General features: G+C 36.0%; 1 protein-coding gene across 1 annotated transcript in view; it reads left to right on the top strand.

Annotated features, from left to right (window-relative positions):
* The window catches only part of TMEFF2 (transmembrane protein with EGF like and two follistatin like domains 2), a 225,950-nt gene that overhangs the window by 103,450 nt on the left and 105,412 nt on the right, over positions 1-17,088 (top strand). Inside the window, exon 5 of the mRNA XM_010948700.3 lies at positions 16,462-16,558. Within this exon, the coding sequence (XP_010947002.1) occupies positions 16,462-16,558 (97 nt within the window). The remainder of the gene's footprint in view (positions 1-16,461; positions 16,559-17,088) is intronic.

The following is a 17,088-nucleotide window of genomic DNA, read 5'->3' on the forward strand; positions in this document are numbered from 1 at the left end:
CATATCCTTGAATGAAAAATTCAGTATCTGGTTTTATCTTGATTCCTTCATGTTGTTATATTTTTAGACAGAAGTGTGAAGAAGATACTGTTGTGGTGGTGCACACTCCCAAATATGGAAAGTACGATTGGCTAATCTAAGACCTCTGCTGATGATGGGAAAGGGAGACATCCTTGGAAGGATGCAATATGTCTATTTGAATAAAGAAATGTTATAATGATAAACATACACATAAATATGAAGTTTAAAAATGACCCTTTTTCTTGTCTCTGCCAGAATCTATTCTTTTTTTTTAATTCAGCAAATATTTCTTCAGTGCCTTACTATGTGCCCATTATTACATGGGTACCAGGGCACAGAGCAAAAGAGAACAGCCAATGAGTCAAAAAGATCTTGCCCACAGAGGAACCATTGAGTCAAAAAGATCTTGCCCACAAATGGAAGTTCCTTCCATCTTTCCTTCCTTCCTCAGGTACAAAGCAGAAAGCCAAAAGTATAAAGAATAAAATGGCGTCCTTAATATCTCCCGCACTCTTTGAATTAATCTGAAGAAGTTAGCAATTGAAATCTCCTTTTCAGCAGCTGTGGTTAACTCCCTCGGTGTATATTTTGGTGTTTAAAATAAATATTTTGCAATTAGGATGAAATATGTTCGTGACAGCTGCAGCGACGGAAGGCTCCTATTTATTCAGATACCCATTTATTTCCAAAATATCAAGGTAATGGCAGACCCCCAGCTTCTCACTGCTTTTAGATGTGGACATGGAATTAAATGTCTATATGCCTTCAGTTTGCTTTAATCTCCCTCCTCAAACTGCTGGTAATGAGAGGCCTGCTGCTGTCAGTTGGGAAGATAATTCTTCAGTAGGCAATTTTTAGCCACCCAAAATCAAGTCTGTTCCATTACAAATAACGGACTGCTCAAGGCTTTTATGCTGTCTTGGTTTAAGTCACATGGTTAAGTTTCTATGTGGAAGAATTAGGTCCCTATGAAAGGGAAACATTTGAAAGGATATATGCTAAGCAGGATGTGTATGTTGGCGCTATTCTCCGGGCACAGTAACTAATCTCAGTGCAGAGCTAAGCATGCTAACCCAAACTATAAATATAATTGGTAGCCAGAGCTTTGGACAGAAGAACAAAAATATTCATTCAAGCCACATTCACTCTATTATTCTTAGTTCTGTTCATCTATTCTGTTGAATTCAAGCCACAGTAATCCTGGTCGTGCTCATTATCAGGAGGCTTAGAAACTAAATTACTATACAGCTCTGTTTTGAGCACTTGAGATACAATAAGAACACAATGTTTTATTAATTAAGGATTTCTGTTATGCTTATTTATTTATAATCAAGGGACTTATATACAAAAGTGACCCACTTAGTCATACCACACAAGCAGATATCAGGGTACGAGGTTCTCTCCATTTCATCGGAGGAGGTAAATGAGGGTCATGCCATCTCTTATTCCATATATGTTGAAGACTCTAAAATGGAAGTACTGAGCTGGGAAGACTGACTCATGAATGCTATTATTTGCCATACTTGAGTTACATCTTTCTAGAACAGTCTATCCAGTACAACTGTCCTTGCTGAGGAAAATGTTCTATATCCACCCTATGCAGTACAGTAAAAACGAGCCATGTGTTGCTATGAATTCCTTGAAATGTTATTAGTGCAACTGAGAAGCCGGATTTTTAAAATGTTATTTAGTTTTAGTTAATGCAAATTTAAACAGCTACAAGTGGCTACCGGCTCCCATACTGGACAATGCAGGTCTAGCCCATTTGATTTCTAATTTTTAAAAGATTTGGGTTTTTTTTTTACAGCCAAAATGTAAAACACTGCTTTTAGTCAAATCCCAAAATATATAAAATAAATCTAATTTCATCATGATAGCAGTGATATTTACGGAATATTTAAAGATCACCTCAGAAAAGTGGATTTTCTATGCTGCAATAAAATTCCTCAAAGAAGTTTAGAGACAAAACTCAGCACATGTCCAGCCTTCTTGCCAGCACCTTTTCCTCAGCATTTCAAGGTTTTGGAATTTGTGGTTTAAAATGTTAAAACTGAATATAATCATTGCTTAGGTGAGTCAAACCTTCACAGAACTAGTCGCAGAAACCGAAAACAGGCAGATACTCCAGTTTAGATGTGCGACACCAAGTGACACATTAACTTCTCTGCTGGGTTATTAGAAGAAAGATGTGATGTCTGGAAGCAAAGACATGAGTTTACCATAGGCTCCCTCTCCTTTCGCCAGCCAACTATTTGATTTATCTGATGAGTGATCTCAGACGACCCTTTCAGGTACTGAACCATCAGAGAGTTATGTTGCCGGGTGATAAGAAACCTTCAGAGATACCTAAATCTTCTTTTAACACTGGGCGTTTCGTCTGTTCTGGAATAAAGAACACTTTTATGTATGATGTTTCTATCTGGATAGCTATAGGAATATTCCGAAAAGCTTCACAGACGTAAATCAAATTCAAGCGAGCTAGGACCTTAACACTGCACCATATTTACCGAGAATGTTAGACAATGCCTTGTTTTTATTTTATTTTTATATTTCTTTTCTCAAAGGCTGAAGGAGTGGCTAATGTATTATATACATTGAGAAGTCCATTAATCTTTTGATTAGCATTTGTTTTCTTGTATTTTCCTTAGAGACAAATAAACAAATGAGGAATGTTCTTAATTTGATCTCTGGAGTAGTCATAGTTACAGATATTGTGTCATTTAAAAGATGTACTAAACAAACTAGTAAGTTTCTTTAATGTACCTTTCTATGCACCAAGAATGCACCTGGCTTCATTTTATTGAAGTTCTTAAATTGAATTTTATTTTTAATCTAATGTGTTTGCTGATCATATATAGTCTTGGGCTTGTTAGTAGGAGTTAAATCCAAGTTATTTGTCTTTTAAAAAAAAAATTTGAAATCCTTCCCAGTTACAATAAAACAGATGTGAGACTTGCTTTTAAAAGCATATACTATACAAGTGACTCTCTTGGCTGTTCTGTCCCACCCACAGATCTCTCTGAATACGCAGCAGTTTTCACTAAGGAGACTTCATTGTTTACAGTACCTTCACCTTGCCCTGTGACTCTACCAGGTGTATGACAGACGCTGTCTTTAGAACACATCTTCCCATTTAGAAACTCTCCACCTGAATATTTGTTCCATTCCTTTGCACAAGCCCATCTGTAGGCAAACAAGTCACTGTCTCAGTCGTCTGACCCTCTTAAGAGCAAAGCTAAGGTGCGTGTTTTTTTGAAATCCCTTTTTAGGCAAAGGAATGTAGGTAACCACCTTTCTCTGTGACCTGCTTGTCAAGCTGTGTGGGAGCCGAGGAGGAATGACACCGTTGTCATGAAAGTCAGCCCGTGTTTCCGAAGGAATTTAACAACCCGGGAAAAGTCCCCTTCATTTTGATACCTGTATTTGTGTCGGTGGAAAGAATTTCCATACGGAGGTGGTTTTTCTTAAAAATGAATATAACGCAGTAAAGATAAGATTAGTCCCTCTGTTCTACCTCCATACTTAGGAGTATTTTGAAAGAGATGGTGTTTAGTAGATTGCTTCCCCGCTCCTCTTCTCTTCCATCTGAAAATCCTGTCAATACCAATACTTGGAGCTACATAATTCCACGAGGCAGTGCTGCAGATACACAAAGCAAAAGCCACTGAGTACAGAGACAAAATTAGCTGCTACATATCAATATCTCACAAGGCTTTAAGTATTTCATTTCATTAACATTTTCTTTGACTCACACTACATATTTTTCAGGGGAAGAACCATCTATTCATTTTATCTGATCTAAAAATACGAATATGCATGAAGATATCTAAGCGGCATTGGGGAAAATGAAAGCAAGAGTACAGGATGTCATGTAGGTATGAATTTGGGCAGGAAGCAGAATGTGTTTTCAGATAGGAAGAAAGAAACGTACTTCCACCTGGAGATACACCAAATCAGCTGCAGTCTGACCTTCATGTCAAAGGCTTTAAGGCATTAAAAGCATGCATGTGAACATAGTTTTTAAAACACCAGTAATTATCAGGAAATAGTTCCTGTATGCTCTGAGAAAGTAAAATTAGGCCTATTTAAGGATATAAGAATAGTATATTCTTGCACTTTTTCTGATAGTTACTGTCAATATTCGCTCTAGTGGAAGAGTCAGGTTAAATTGTCTTCAGTGTTTCAGCAGTGTTCTCTCGTCTTCTCCCCAGTGGCAGCATGACATCTCTCCAAACTTTATTTATTGCTACTCTGCTTTCCCATATCAGGCCATACATTTCTGGCTTCATACTGTCATTTCCAGACTGAATAAACTGCTTATTATTCAAAACTCATGCTATTTGCTTAGACCGCTTTTTCCCATATTTTAAGCTGTTGAACTCCCTGTTACTGCCATTTTCGCAATGATTCAGCACTTGGCTTGAGTCCATATACTCTCTTCCAGGGTAACCATCAGCATTTGGGTACTTGGGAGTTGCAGGTGAGCTCCATCAACACAGTGGAAGAAATTGCATCCATGCCTCTTATCCTTATCTCTGACATATTCTGGTTATGCCAGGTTATGCAAGGTTATGCAGTAGTAACAAATATCCCCAAAACATAGTGATGTCAAAGAATCAGGATTTATTTATCATTCTCACTACATGTTCACCGCAGGTTGGCTGGGTGAGATGCTAGGTGAGGGCAGCTGGCACTGCCCACTGCTGTCACTCAGGGGCCTGGACAGATGGAACAGCTGTCTTGAACACTGACTTTATACCCACCCTCAATCCATCCGTGCCACATCTGTCCACTGTTTACTCTACTCCTGTGATAGCCTCCTTTTTTGGCCTCCTTTCCTGCCATCTCAGGCACTCTTCAATAGTAAGAGGTCTCCAACCAGCAATTAAATCCTCTAGCCTGAACTGACTCGTGTCACTTCCGCTCAGCAACTCATTAGCCGGAACTAGTTCCATGGCCTGTTTGACCACAGGGTATCCAGGAAATGCAATCCAGCCCTGGGCCTGGACATTTTAATGCATGACATTAATAACTACCAAGGGTGTACCCGATGTTTCTTCTCAACACTGGCCCCATGGCTCTGCAGCTCCTCAACCTCAGTTTAGCTGCCTGGAAATGTGGTCATACCTTGTTATATTACCTAACTGCTACAACACAAAGATCTGGAATTCTGAAATTCCCCTCCCTGACCACTGCTTTCCATCATCTCCCAAGCTCTGTGCTAAGAATGGACATAAAAGCAAATGGGACATATGTGTTGTCTTTGAAGAATTCCCAGGACAACAGAAGAATCAGGCAACCTCTAGATAACCTCTACAATGTGATGAGTTCTAAGACTGTGTAGGGGCACAAATCAAGAGCCCAACAGAGCCCAGGGATGAAGGACAAGTGTGGGACATGAAACATCTTTCCTGAATGGTGTGATGTTACAGCTGAATCTTCAAGTTAGAATCAGAATTAGCCATGGACATGCCACTATAGGCAGTGGAAACAGCATGTCATGTCAGCGAAGTGACAAGTAGCTGTCAGCATAAAGACCATGCCAGGGGTGCCAGAGATGAAGGTGAGGTGGTAGGTTGGGGCAAATCATGAGAGACTTTGATTACAATGATAAAGATTGTGGATTTTTATCCTGAAGGTAATGGGGAAACTTTGAACGAAACATAACCAAGATTTGTGTTTTTAAAGTATCATTCAAGTTTGTATATTGACTAATATTTCGTAGTCATTAGAAATACTTCATTGACTAAATTAAACAAACAACAGCAAAGCTTTATAAAAATGTAATTTTTTTTATTTTGTTAGTAATTCCTTAAATGAAACCCATAAGGTTATAATAATACAAATGTCTTGATCTTTTAAAATGTTTCTTTCTTAGTTTTATTACATTCATCAATATGTTTTTACTTATTCACAACATTAAATCATATTTCTATGCCTGGGAATTTTAGTTTATATGTCCTTCAATATTGTAATTTTTAAAACAAACACTAAGCAGAAGTAAGAAGCTACAGTCCTCGTTAAACATAAATCTTTATGGTTTAGGCTGACCAGCAACTTTCCTCAAAACTTGAAGGTTTTTTTTCCCCCAAATCTATAAAAACAAGGAGATTAATTTAGTTCCAATTATCTTATAATTCAGATGTAAGGTGTTTAAAAATGAAAGGTCCATGAATCTTGATGAAGCTATAAATGAAAATGATTTGAGTTTAAAAACCTAAAGTTCAGAAAATTGGTCTCATTATGAAATTCCAAATAGAACACTGATAATTTTTAAAAATTTATCTCTTTCCATTTATCTCTCGACATCCTTGGCAATCCAATGATGACAAAAATTTGTCTAAAATCTCATGCAACTTTTAGAAATCTAGATGTCCTTTCCACAATTATTTATTATTTCCTCTTTACAGTTTTAGCCTGAGCTAATGGTTCTGTAAGTAGATGTATTGATTAGCTTGAAGTCACTTTCCAACCTATTCCAGCTCTTCAGCTTTCTTAGACCATTTTGTGGGTTTGGTTTGGTTTTGTGTTTTCTTTTTTCTTAATTTTTTTTTTCCATTTTGTGGAAGATGTTCATGTCTTCTTTTACACTTCAGGTTGGATAATTCGGACTTTTTAATTCTCACTTTTGAGTATACATTTTTTTTTTTCATCTTGCTTCCCTTTGTTTATGTTGACTTGAAGTAATGTAGGTGAAAGCTCTTTTTCTGGGAGGGAGTGAAGTTGAGGATAGTGGGGCCAGCCTTACTTGGTGCTAGTGAGGGCCGATTCCAAGATGCAGCATCACAAGAAAAGTCTTCAAAGGTACGAGGGCGTAGGCAATAAGTTAGAGATGAAACCAGAGTTAGAGAGACAACTGTAATTGGAAAAGGGAATCACAAAAGTAACCAAACTCCATCAACTGGAGCCAATAGGCAGAGGGAACTTGTAGAGATAAACAGGATCTCTCAATATAGCACAGGCTGGGGTGGACCAGGAGTGTGGTCATATCTAACAGAAGACGGAAACTAATCACAAACACTGAATTCCAGCCCTGACTCTCTTCCAATTATCTTGGTTATTGTGATTCCAGAAATTAGGAACTGGACCTTCAATAGCAAAAATAGGTTGGAAATATTATAGACAATTCAGAAAAATTATTGCTACAACTACCAAGTGTATAAAATGCCCTGACCTCTTAAAATCGGCTTCATTATTACTGCTGCTCTTTTATTTCATTGGCCTACTTATATCCATAAGTTATACATTTAAACAAGTTTTGATCTTTATAAATCTTATTTTTCAGTCTCCTTTAGATTTGGCATATGTTTCTCAGGTTTACGGTGAAAACCAATGCCCATAGCAGACAAATAGAAAAAAAGAAAGATTGAGTTCTTATTTTATCCTTGTCTTCATCAATAAGAAAAGAAATTATCACTTTCGTTCTTTCTTTGTTCCAAGACCACTGTACTAGAACACAGAGCCTAGAGCTCTGTGGACAATTTCTGAGGCTGTCTAGTGAAGATTTCTCATCCACCTCTTACCTGCTCCCCCCTCAATCCTTCTACCCCTTAATGTAAGAAACTAAGTGAGGATGTTTTGGTGCAAGACTTCCTCTCTAAGTTTCTCAACATTTTTATTTCTCATTTTGTTATGTTTTGTGATTCTTATTCCCTGCTGCCTCCAAGACATCAACTTCAATATCATTATAAGGCCACCCTCAAGGGCCAAAAATTCACATGTGTGATGCTCAGTCTTGGACTTCCTTCAAAGACCCTTCTTACTTGGAATAAAATAATGACTTGACTTCAATTTTAACACTTTCTTAGTGTTAACACCTTAGGGTGGAGGAGCAATTAAGAGGGTGCAAAGCACTTTCACACATCTTCCTGTTTAATCTTCACCACAGCCAGTGAGCTAAGCAGAGCGGGCATCTCATTTTACAAATAGGAAATCTGGGATCAGGAAAGATCTGGGCAACTCAAATCCAGCGCTCCTAGCGTTAGGCCTGAACACATAACTGCCTTTGGATTACTGAATGTCATTTTCAATTTTAAATGGCATGATCCGATTTGCATTTTAATGAGATACATGGGAGACGTATTTCAGAGAGGCAAGTTTGCAAGTGCAGAGATCGGGGAGTTAGAAGTCTAAGCAAGTAGGCTGAGGATCTGAACTAGAACTGTGGTGGTGATGGGAAAATAGGAGAGACATGACATGTAAGTTGTCACCAGATTGCAAAGCCCCTCTACCAAAACAAACATTAAGTAGGTTAGAGTTGACTCTATTGGCAATTTAGTCTTTTTTTTTTTAATTGAAGTGTAGTCAGTTTACAATGTTGTGTCAATTTCTGGTGTACAGCATGATGTTTTAGTCATACATATGCATACATATATTCCTTAGCATATTCTTTTTCATTATAGGTTACTGCAAGATATTGATGGAAAAATTTAGTCTTTATTTGGTGATTCAAATGAAACTCACAAAATTTAAGTTATCAACACCAAAAGTCATGTACTAATGACATGCCAAGGTACAAGTTAATAAAGCTTTATCTTTATTCACCAGAGATTTGCTAACAGTAAGAATTAAACACAAAGTTGGAAAGCAACAAATTAGTGTTAAAAAAAAAAAACTTAGAACAATGTTGGTCTTTCTTCATTACGTTCACTCTCCTGTGTTATTTTACACCTTCTTTCCTCTCATCACATCCTCGCAACTGGTGACCTTTCTTTTCAGTACAAGTTTGGTACAGGCAATAAATACAACCAGGGGAGATCTATTTCATCCTTCCCTTTCCAGTGTCACCTCCTTTCTGCATCTGTACCCACATACTCCAACAGCCCTCCTAGAGTAGAAGAAATGTTTGTACCGCTAAGACCAACCGCTACCCCTGTGTGTAAACTCATCCCTTCTCAAGGACATTGCTTCTGTGATTATCCCTTCTCTCCTGCATAAATTTGTTCCTTTCTGCTCCATCATTTCTCTCAGTATTACCTTCATGCCTCACCTTCATCCTTCCATAAAAACCCGTTTCCTCACCCTACATCCTTTTCCAATTAATGCCTCATTCTCTGTTCTCCTCATCAGCAAATCTGTGCAAAGATATCACCTACATTTACTATTTCCATTTACTAACTTTTAATCTTTTCTTAGTTCCTCTAATGGGAACTTGGTACCCATCTTGTTTGACAGCAGCTCATGCAGCCCAAGTCAATGTTCATCATTTACCAATAAAAAATAAATTTCTCACCTTTTAAGCATTTAATGAGGAAAAAATTTTAATTATGTATATGAATTACATAAAATAATACAAATTAATTATACTGAGGCTAATACAAGTATTTTTGCGTATAATTATCATATGATTAATATGATAGAGTTTCATGAAATCTGACGTAGTAACTTGCTCTGATGAATTCTGCCATGTGTGATATCAAGGTGAATAAGACTTGTTTCTTCTTTCTTTCCATCCTTCTTTCCTTACTTCATTCTCTTTTTTCTTTTTTCTAATCAACTATCTTCAGTTCTAATTCAGATAGGACTGAGTGAAATCAGACTTAAATGATGACAATAGAATTGTGCCTCAACACAGTAGCATTGTATTAATCTCTTAAATTATTTTTAGTTGTGCAGACGATAAATTATATGTGATTTCTAAAGAAGCTTTGTCAAGCTCTAGCAAACTAGCCTAATTATGAAAAATTAAATTTTCTGTAATGATCTCTTCTTTTGAGTGTTTAATATAAAATTTCATTTGCTCAGTTATGAACTTGGTTCCTAGACTTTTCAAGAGGTCTTTAGAATTTTAAACCATTATGCATAAGTATAATTTCACCCTTTCTTTAGTTGTTTTTTTTTTTTTTGGCATTTAAATCATTTAAAAACTTAAAATTATCAGTGGATTTGTACTTCTTTTAATTAAAAAGAAACCAAGATAATGAACACATCTTACTGCATTATGGCACTGATACACATACAGAATTAATCTGTGTTAGTTTTGTAAACAGCAGACCAGAATGCTACTTCTCTTGTTTTAGCATTTCAATAATATGATGTAACAGTGTAATTATTATTCATATGACAAATATCCTCACATTACAATATGAATAAAGAGAAAGGATTTCTTATTCTTATTTTCCTTTTAAGTTGTGTCGAGGTTTCTAGGGAAATGTTGGTAAAAGAGTACAAGACCATGGCTCAAAAACAGCAGCTCAGACTTGTCTGAGCCTCTAGGAGCTGTCAGCAGCTTCAATCATTTACATTCAACGTACGTGTGGGAGAGGCATGTGAGACGTAAACGGGGCATACAAAGGTGCAACAGACAAGTCGTACCAATTGAAGAACAGAATGGAGAGTTTTGATTTAAAATTTTCTTTCTATTCTTTAAGTGAAATGTTTCCATCATTGGACGATAAACTCAAAGTCCAGCTTTTGGTGATAATGAGATAGGAATTTATGCAAGTTATTCAGAAAGAAAAACTGCTGTTTATAATTTGATAATCGAAGTAATTCTAGTTACAACAGATGGACTGAATGATATCACTGACAAATCCTTTATCTATGTAAATAAAGCAGAAAAAAATACATACCTACCTAGAATTACTTTGTCATCTTACCGATTTAAAAAACAAAAACAAAAAACACCAACTACTAGAATGATATTGACTTTAAAATACAAAGGAAAAAATATACTCTAAACTCTGAAAACTTCAGATTAAGGTCTGTGTAAAATTTGTGTAAATTTTTTTCAACTTTGTAATAATTTAAATGAATATAGAACCAGTATCCAAGAATCCTAATTAAGCTTAGATGTCTCATTTTTTCTGTTGATACAATCGGATTGTTTCAGGGACCACCTCCTTTATTTCAGACTTGATGCACATGGAGGTTTCTATTTATGCATATCTATACTATGTTTAATGTATACACTATGCCTAATTTAAATGGGACAGTTAATATATCTGCCAAAGCCATGTGCTAGAGCCACATGAAGAAAATGGGAACCAAGCATAGACTGGGTTATGTTGGGAAAAAATGAAAATATAATGGAAGAAACATGCTTTAACTATTGTAGAATATACGCTGGTATAGAAAAGAAATAGTGAAAAGTATGAAGGTAGATTTGGAGAAAATTAAAAGCAGATCTAGGGTTGTGTAGATAAGTAATGCTACCAAAATCTGAGGTGTGAAGAATGATGTGAAAATGTTTCCTTAGAATTTATTAATAACATTAATTCATATTTTATTAGCCATCTTTCACTAGGTAAAGCTATACTTGCAAATGACCTCAAAACCTCAGAGGTTTACAGCATCCATGACATAATTCCTGCTCCCATGGCTGTGGTCAATCTGTTTTCTCATTCTGGGATTAGTTGAAGAAATAGCTCCTATTCTGGACTGTGTCCTTTTTATGCAAAGGGAATGAACAAGAATGTAGAAATCTACATGTTGGCTTTTATATAGCTTCTTACTTCCACTGACATTTCAATGGCAAAAGCAAGTCATAAGTCCATCAGCGATGTCATGGAACTTCAAGTCATTTGGCTGTGGAGCAGAACACATAATCCTTTTACTGAGAAAATAATTCAATCTACTATAAGTGTCCTATGCCAATAGTGCCTTTGATGGAGAATGTGAGACTACAGATAAGTCTTGAAAACTTAGAGCAGATGCCGGTCAGAAGTCAAATAATCATTTAATGATGATAGACAGGAGTCTCCTTTAGTACTGACATCTCTGGCTTTTTGCCTTTGAAATCAGAGTAGGATGGCTGTTTAAAGTAAAACTGATTTTTTAAAAGGAACATTAGTTTTTATAGCATAGGTAGAAGTATGACCTATGACAGTAAGAATGCAAAGAGTGGACTATCGTAATTAAAAATATATTGTTATACAGTTTTTAAAATTGCTCATGAAGCATGGATTAGTATCATTTAAAGTTGTATATTCTAATCCTTAAAGCAGCCACCAAAATAAAAACCCAAAAAGTATAACCAAAAAAATTATTAGAAGAGATAAGATGAAATAAATATAGTAGAATCTGATTCACCTGAAGAAAAAAAAAAAGACAATAAAGGGAACAGAGGAAAACAAGAAGATTGGCCAAGTATGAATCAAACACCAAGTTGGTAAACTTGAAACCAAACATATCAATTAACTACGTTAAAATAAATGGACTAAATACCCTGATTAAATTCTGACATATTCATACTAAATAAAAAAGCGAGATCCAACTATGTATTGTTTATAAGAAACGCACTTTAGACATAAGTTAACAAACAGGTTGAAAGTTAAAAAGATAGAAACAATAAGCAAAATAAAGCTGGTGGGGCATCAGAATCCCACTGCTAGGTATTTGTCCAGGAGAAAGACATGTGCACAAAAAAGTCTTTTACAAGAATATTTACAACAGCTTTATTCATAGATACTCAGTTATTGTTTCCAGCCAGTAACTGGAAACAACCAGATGTCCTTCAACAAGAACATGGATAAATAAGCTATGATATATTCACTCAATTGAATAACAAGCAATAAAAAGAAATAAACTACTGATACAGGCAACTGCCTGAATTAATCTTAAAAACTATGATGCCAAATGAAAGAAGCTGAACACAGTAATTGCAGTATTGTATGCTTCCACTTATGTGATGTTCTAGAATAGTTCGTCTGTGGTGACAGAGATCAGGTTGCTGATCTGCCTTGTGTAGAGACAGAGTGGTGGCAGGGAAACGGCTGGGAAGGGGCGTGAGGGAGCACTCGGCGATGATGGAGTTGTCCATCTCTTGGTATCCATTCCTCAAAGTTGATTGAAAGATATGCCTAAGATCTGAGCACCTCACTGAATGTAGATTTTACTGGAATTTTTGACCAAATAAATGACACTGAATAACTATGGATTTGAACATCATATTCACCACGTTTTCAGAAATAGTATAACACAGGTTAGGAATATTGTAAGAGGTCCAGGAGACATTACAGCGAGTTAGGAAGAAAACTGGGTCCTGCGGGCACATCCACTGTGAAGACCTGAATTGGGCCAGAACAAGGTCAATATAAAGGAATTTTGGTCACCATTTCCCAGATGAAACCACCAGTGCAGGGATAGTTCAGAGAGAGGTAATTTGAGCATCTCTTTTTCCTCCCACTTAGCAGACACGCTGAGGATTAAACCCAGGACCTCGTGCACACCAAGCACACGCTTTACCACTGAGCTATATTCCCCACCCTGATCACCTCTCATAATGCTCCAATCCAGAATCTTCTTAAAGGAATTAATTAAATCAGTTTTAACTATAGGGTAGCATATTAGGTATAATGTGCTTTCAAGAGCTCCACCTCTCTTGCCCCTCAAATTTCCCTCAATCACATGCTGAAACCTAAATTTTTATAGAATAAAGAGAAATAATTCTCTTACTTCACAGCTCAAAATAAAAGGCTTAAAGTGCAAAGGCATGATTAAAATAATACTTCAGGATGAATGAATTTTATTTCTGTATAATCGGTGGGTGAATGCAAATAATTAAGCACTGATCCTGCCTATTTCTGAGACTATAACAAGAACAGGAAAAAGGAAACATCCCACTCAACACACATTTGCCGAGCATCTAGCATGTGCTAAATCAGTGGTTTTCAAGCTTTTGTGGCTGTGACCTTTAGTAAGAAATGAAATTTACATTGCAATCCTGGATGGGTGTACATATGTATAACTAAAACAGCATTAGAAAATAAAACCGAACTTGCTAAGTAAGATGCACTCTGTGTTTTCTGCTCTAGTATATTCTGCTTCATGTTTACAAAAGTGCTGATAGTGTCCCACTAACTCCATTTCACTATCTACTAATAAATTGTGAAGTGTGGTTTGAAAAACACAGTGCTATACTGGAAACTACTCAAAACGTGGTCTGGGGACCAGCAGCATCGGCTTCTGGGAGCTTGTAAGAAATTTAGAACCTCAGGCACCTCCTCACACTTGCTGAATCAGAACCTTGATTTTAACAAAACTGCCAGGTGTTTCCCGTGCACTCTGAAGTGACAGAAGCCCTGTGCTAGACATGGCTTGCAGAGGATGCTTGGGACAGATGAAGTCTTCCCAGTGTTGTTTAGGGTAGAGATTCTTACTCAGGGATGTGTTTCTGAGAGTTTACATAGCCAAGCCTCAAGCCTCCAAACTTAGAACCTCTTAGGATTTCCCAGGGCTTTTATGCTAAAAACAGTATATAAATCAACAAAACAAATCTACCAGAGCTTCTGAGCCCAACCCTATTTAAGAATCGTTGGTCTATAAGGTTAAATGAAAGCTGTGTACTAATTTGTTTATTACAAAGATGCGAATCTGTGCTTCAGGCAATATGGAAAGATTTTACTTTATTTTTCATTGAAGATAGCTTCACATAAAGTCATTCTATTCCCAGAATGTTTACTGATAGAGATATTGCTACTGCTCCTTTTGGACATACTTCTCCGTATGGGAGAATTTCCAAACATCTCGCGTCTACATATAACTGCCCTTTGATAGAAATGTAATGTGACTTCCAGTAGAAATATTATTAGTTTTGCTGAGTTAGCCCAATTCACCCCCTGGATTACTTCCAGGAGATCCCTGACCAAGGATCTCTACGCAAAAGAAGATGGGCTGCTCATAAGTGGCTCTAACTGTTCATTAAGGACCTCCCGTTGTGTTAGTGTGTTTCCTGAGTGATGGGAAGCTTTTGTCTAGAGGCTGCTAATCTTGCTAACACTAAAAGGCTCTCTCCCATTAGCAGCTTCTGTGTTGCATTAATAATAAGAAAGTAATAAAGAGATGGACCTCAGCTGTGCAGTCTCCCCTGAGGTGAGGCCCCAGCTTCCTTCTTACCCCCACAGTCCCCTCTAATGGTCTTGCCTCTATTAAAGTAATAGAGTGGATAATAATTACTGTCTATTTTATCAGAATCTAAAATTCCTTCTTCTTCCTGGGGAGAAACACCATTTTTTTTTTTTTTCACTTCCAATTTTAAAACTATACCATCAATACTTTTGCAACTGAAATTGATCTGTTTTAATTCTTTTTTTTTTTTTTTCAAGTATAACATAAACCATCAAGTACAGGAGTAAAAAATGTTGCTTTAGAAAGGGAGAAATCTAACTTTCCTGGAAAAAGTATAAAACAGAGAACTCAGAGATGTCTTCTTGTTCTTTTTCTTTTTGCCAAATCAAATCACCAATCTGCACAGCAGTAAATGGGAAAATCGAGGAATACAGATATTTCTTTTTGTAAATATTACAAACTCTCTTACTAATAAAGAACAAATGATGAAAATATATGAAAACAAAATAAGAAAGGTTGAATTTATTCGATTCAGGGTGCATGTTAACAAATTATGTCTTTTGTTAAAATGTTATCTTACTGCTAGGAACCAATGTCATACTTAAGTGCTCATTTTTTTTTCTATTGAAAATGCATAGCTTTTTGCAGAAGTGTGCTTTTTAAGAATTCTTTTAATGTAAACATATGTTTTAAGTATATAATCTGTCCATGGAATAAGATTACCTGTGCAGTAGTTAGCTGTTGCAATTTCTTATCTATAAGCAAAACTATTTTTGCTTTCAACTACGTATTTTTTAATTGGGTAAAAAGTAATCTATTATCTCAAAATTATAGCTCAGATTTTTATTTCTTGAACTCAAACACTAGTATTTTTTTTCTTGATTTACACTATCATTTCCTGATTTTGAAAGATTAATTTTATAATTAGGTTGTACATAGCATATTTTTACACCTATAATTTATGGGTATAAAAAAACAAATATCAATAATCATCATCAATGATATTATATACTTTTTAAATGAGATATGTGTTCATAACCCTCATAGAAGAAATCACTATGATGGGCTCTGTGCAACATTTGTGTACAGTGCAAAAAAAAAATTACAAACCAATTAAAAGATATTTTCTATAAACTTATAATTAATATATTTTTCCTTATAAGTACTTAACATTTTGTGAGGAGGAAACATATATCTGATAAGGCAAAGCTGCCCACCTAATTCTTTTAAGTTATGTATAAAAGCCTCTGAATGAAAAAAACTATATGAGAAACCACTCATTTATAGACACTAGATTTTTATAGACACTAGATTTTTCATCCAGGCAAGTAATAATCTAAATCTTTTCATTAAAAAACTCTTTCGTATGGTCTGTTAGCCAAATACCTTTAATAAATCCAGTAAACTCTCCTTTTTTTTTTAATTTTGCTTATAAAAATAATTGTTCACTACATACCAATGCCCTAACATATTATTGTTAGTTTTCTTCAAATTTAGGGAAGAAAGGAGTTGAATATGACAATGTAATAAGCCTTAATAGCAAACAAGTCCACTGGAAAACTAGTAGCTTTAATATAAAATAATAGTGTTAGCATTATTGGTATTATACACATTTACCTGAATTCTTTTTGTTCGCTTTCTTCTGTCCTACAGTCCATGAAGGCTCGGGAGAAACCAGTCAAAAGGAGACATCCACCTGTGATATTTGTCAGTTTGGTGCAGAATGTGATGAAGATGCCGAGGATGTCTGGTAATGTGCCATTTTATTCTTTTAAACAAAATAATGACAATAATTAATTTATTTTTATTCTATCAGTTGTTTCCTAAAAAAAGACACTTTCAGCATTTTTTTTAATCCAGTTCTCAAGAAGGAAAACATGAGGGCTACAATAACAGCAAGGAATTTCTGCATCTGAACTAAGTGTTGGGCCAGACAAGCAGCTGCCCAGGGCATTACTTGACAAGGTACAACAAGATATCGCTGAGCACCCCCCAGATACTGTCAGTGTTAAGAGATGGAGAGAAAAGTCATATTTACCAGAACATCTCTCAAAAAGCATGGTCAAGGAACCATGCTTTGAATGAATAGTTGTTCAGTTGTTAATCTGCTTCTAAGATGGTGGCTCTGGGTAACTGCCTAGATTTCACTGAAGGATATGCTTGTGCGTGCTTATAGCTGAATTGGGAAGAAGGAAGAGCAAGGAATGATCTCTGACCCTCTAGGATCAACTTCTCCCTTCACTCAAGCAATACTAGCTTCTGCTATAAAGATATGCTGAA

The sequence above is a fragment of the Camelus bactrianus genome, chromosome 5 (genome assembly GCF_048773025.1).
Source record: "Camelus bactrianus isolate YW-2024 breed Bactrian camel chromosome 5, ASM4877302v1, whole genome shotgun sequence".
NCBI classification, from domain to species: domain Eukaryota; kingdom Metazoa; phylum Chordata; class Mammalia; order Artiodactyla; family Camelidae; genus Camelus; species Camelus bactrianus.